Source organism: Penaeus monodon, chromosome 23 (genome assembly GCF_015228065.2).
Source record: "Penaeus monodon isolate SGIC_2016 chromosome 23, NSTDA_Pmon_1, whole genome shotgun sequence".
NCBI classification, from domain to species: Eukaryota; Metazoa; Arthropoda; class Malacostraca; order Decapoda; family Penaeidae; genus Penaeus; species Penaeus monodon.
The window spans coordinates 3,512,228-3,512,936 of record NC_051408.1 but is presented as its reverse complement, the minus strand read 5'-3'; the positions used below and the strand labels follow the sequence as shown (position 1 = coordinate 3,512,936).

General features: G+C 29.6%; 1 protein-coding gene across 1 annotated transcript in view; it reads right to left on the bottom strand.

Moving 5' to 3' along the window:
* Window positions 1-197: 197 nt before the first annotated feature.
* LOC119587727 (carbonic anhydrase-related protein 10-like) overlaps window positions 198-709 on the bottom strand; it is a gene marked incomplete in the record, with an annotated part of 109,413 nt that continues 108,901 nt past the window's right edge. Inside the window, 1 exon segment of the mRNA XM_037936414.1 lies at window positions 198-496. Coding sequence (XP_037792342.1) covers window positions 474-496 — 23 coding nt within the window.

Below are 709 nucleotides of genomic sequence, written 5' to 3'. Positions count from 1 at the left end.
TATGAAAGAGCTCGTAAATAAGAGAAAAATAAAAATTATGATAAAAAAGGAGAAAAGAAGATATATTGCTTCACAAATACAAAGATACATCCTAAGACATCCGATTAGAATAATAAACATATTCATTATTTGAAGTACATATGTTTAAAAACTTCCCCAGTATAACATCAGAAACACGTTTTTTTTAATTATATAAGAAAGGCATATCAAAACACATTGTAATCACACCCGAAATATCCATAAGGATAATCAAACATGAAATTCTTACAAACCATATTTATTGTCCTATGGGGAATGTCACACAATACATCAGCAAACTATGGCACTATACCCAGTCAGGAGACCATCCTCTCAAGGTGTTGGTTAAACAAGAATTTTTTTTTGGCAAAGGAATAAAGCTATTTACACACGGATGAAGACGGGTGGAGATGTCCACATGCAATATTTACATGATCACTTGATGGCAATAGTGGTCAAGAATTTCGCCAGTCGTTCGCTGAAAGAAGATTTGCGATACGTATGATTATGCATTATATTGTTATAAAGTCATAAGTCCACGTGATTATATAAATTTATAAAGTTATAGGTACATATAAATATAGAATAGAGTGTTATAGTCATAAAAACCTTAATTATTAAAAAAAAAAACCTAGTATTTTCTATCAATCCAAGTTATATATTTCATGCATTTACTCAATACTTGATTTTA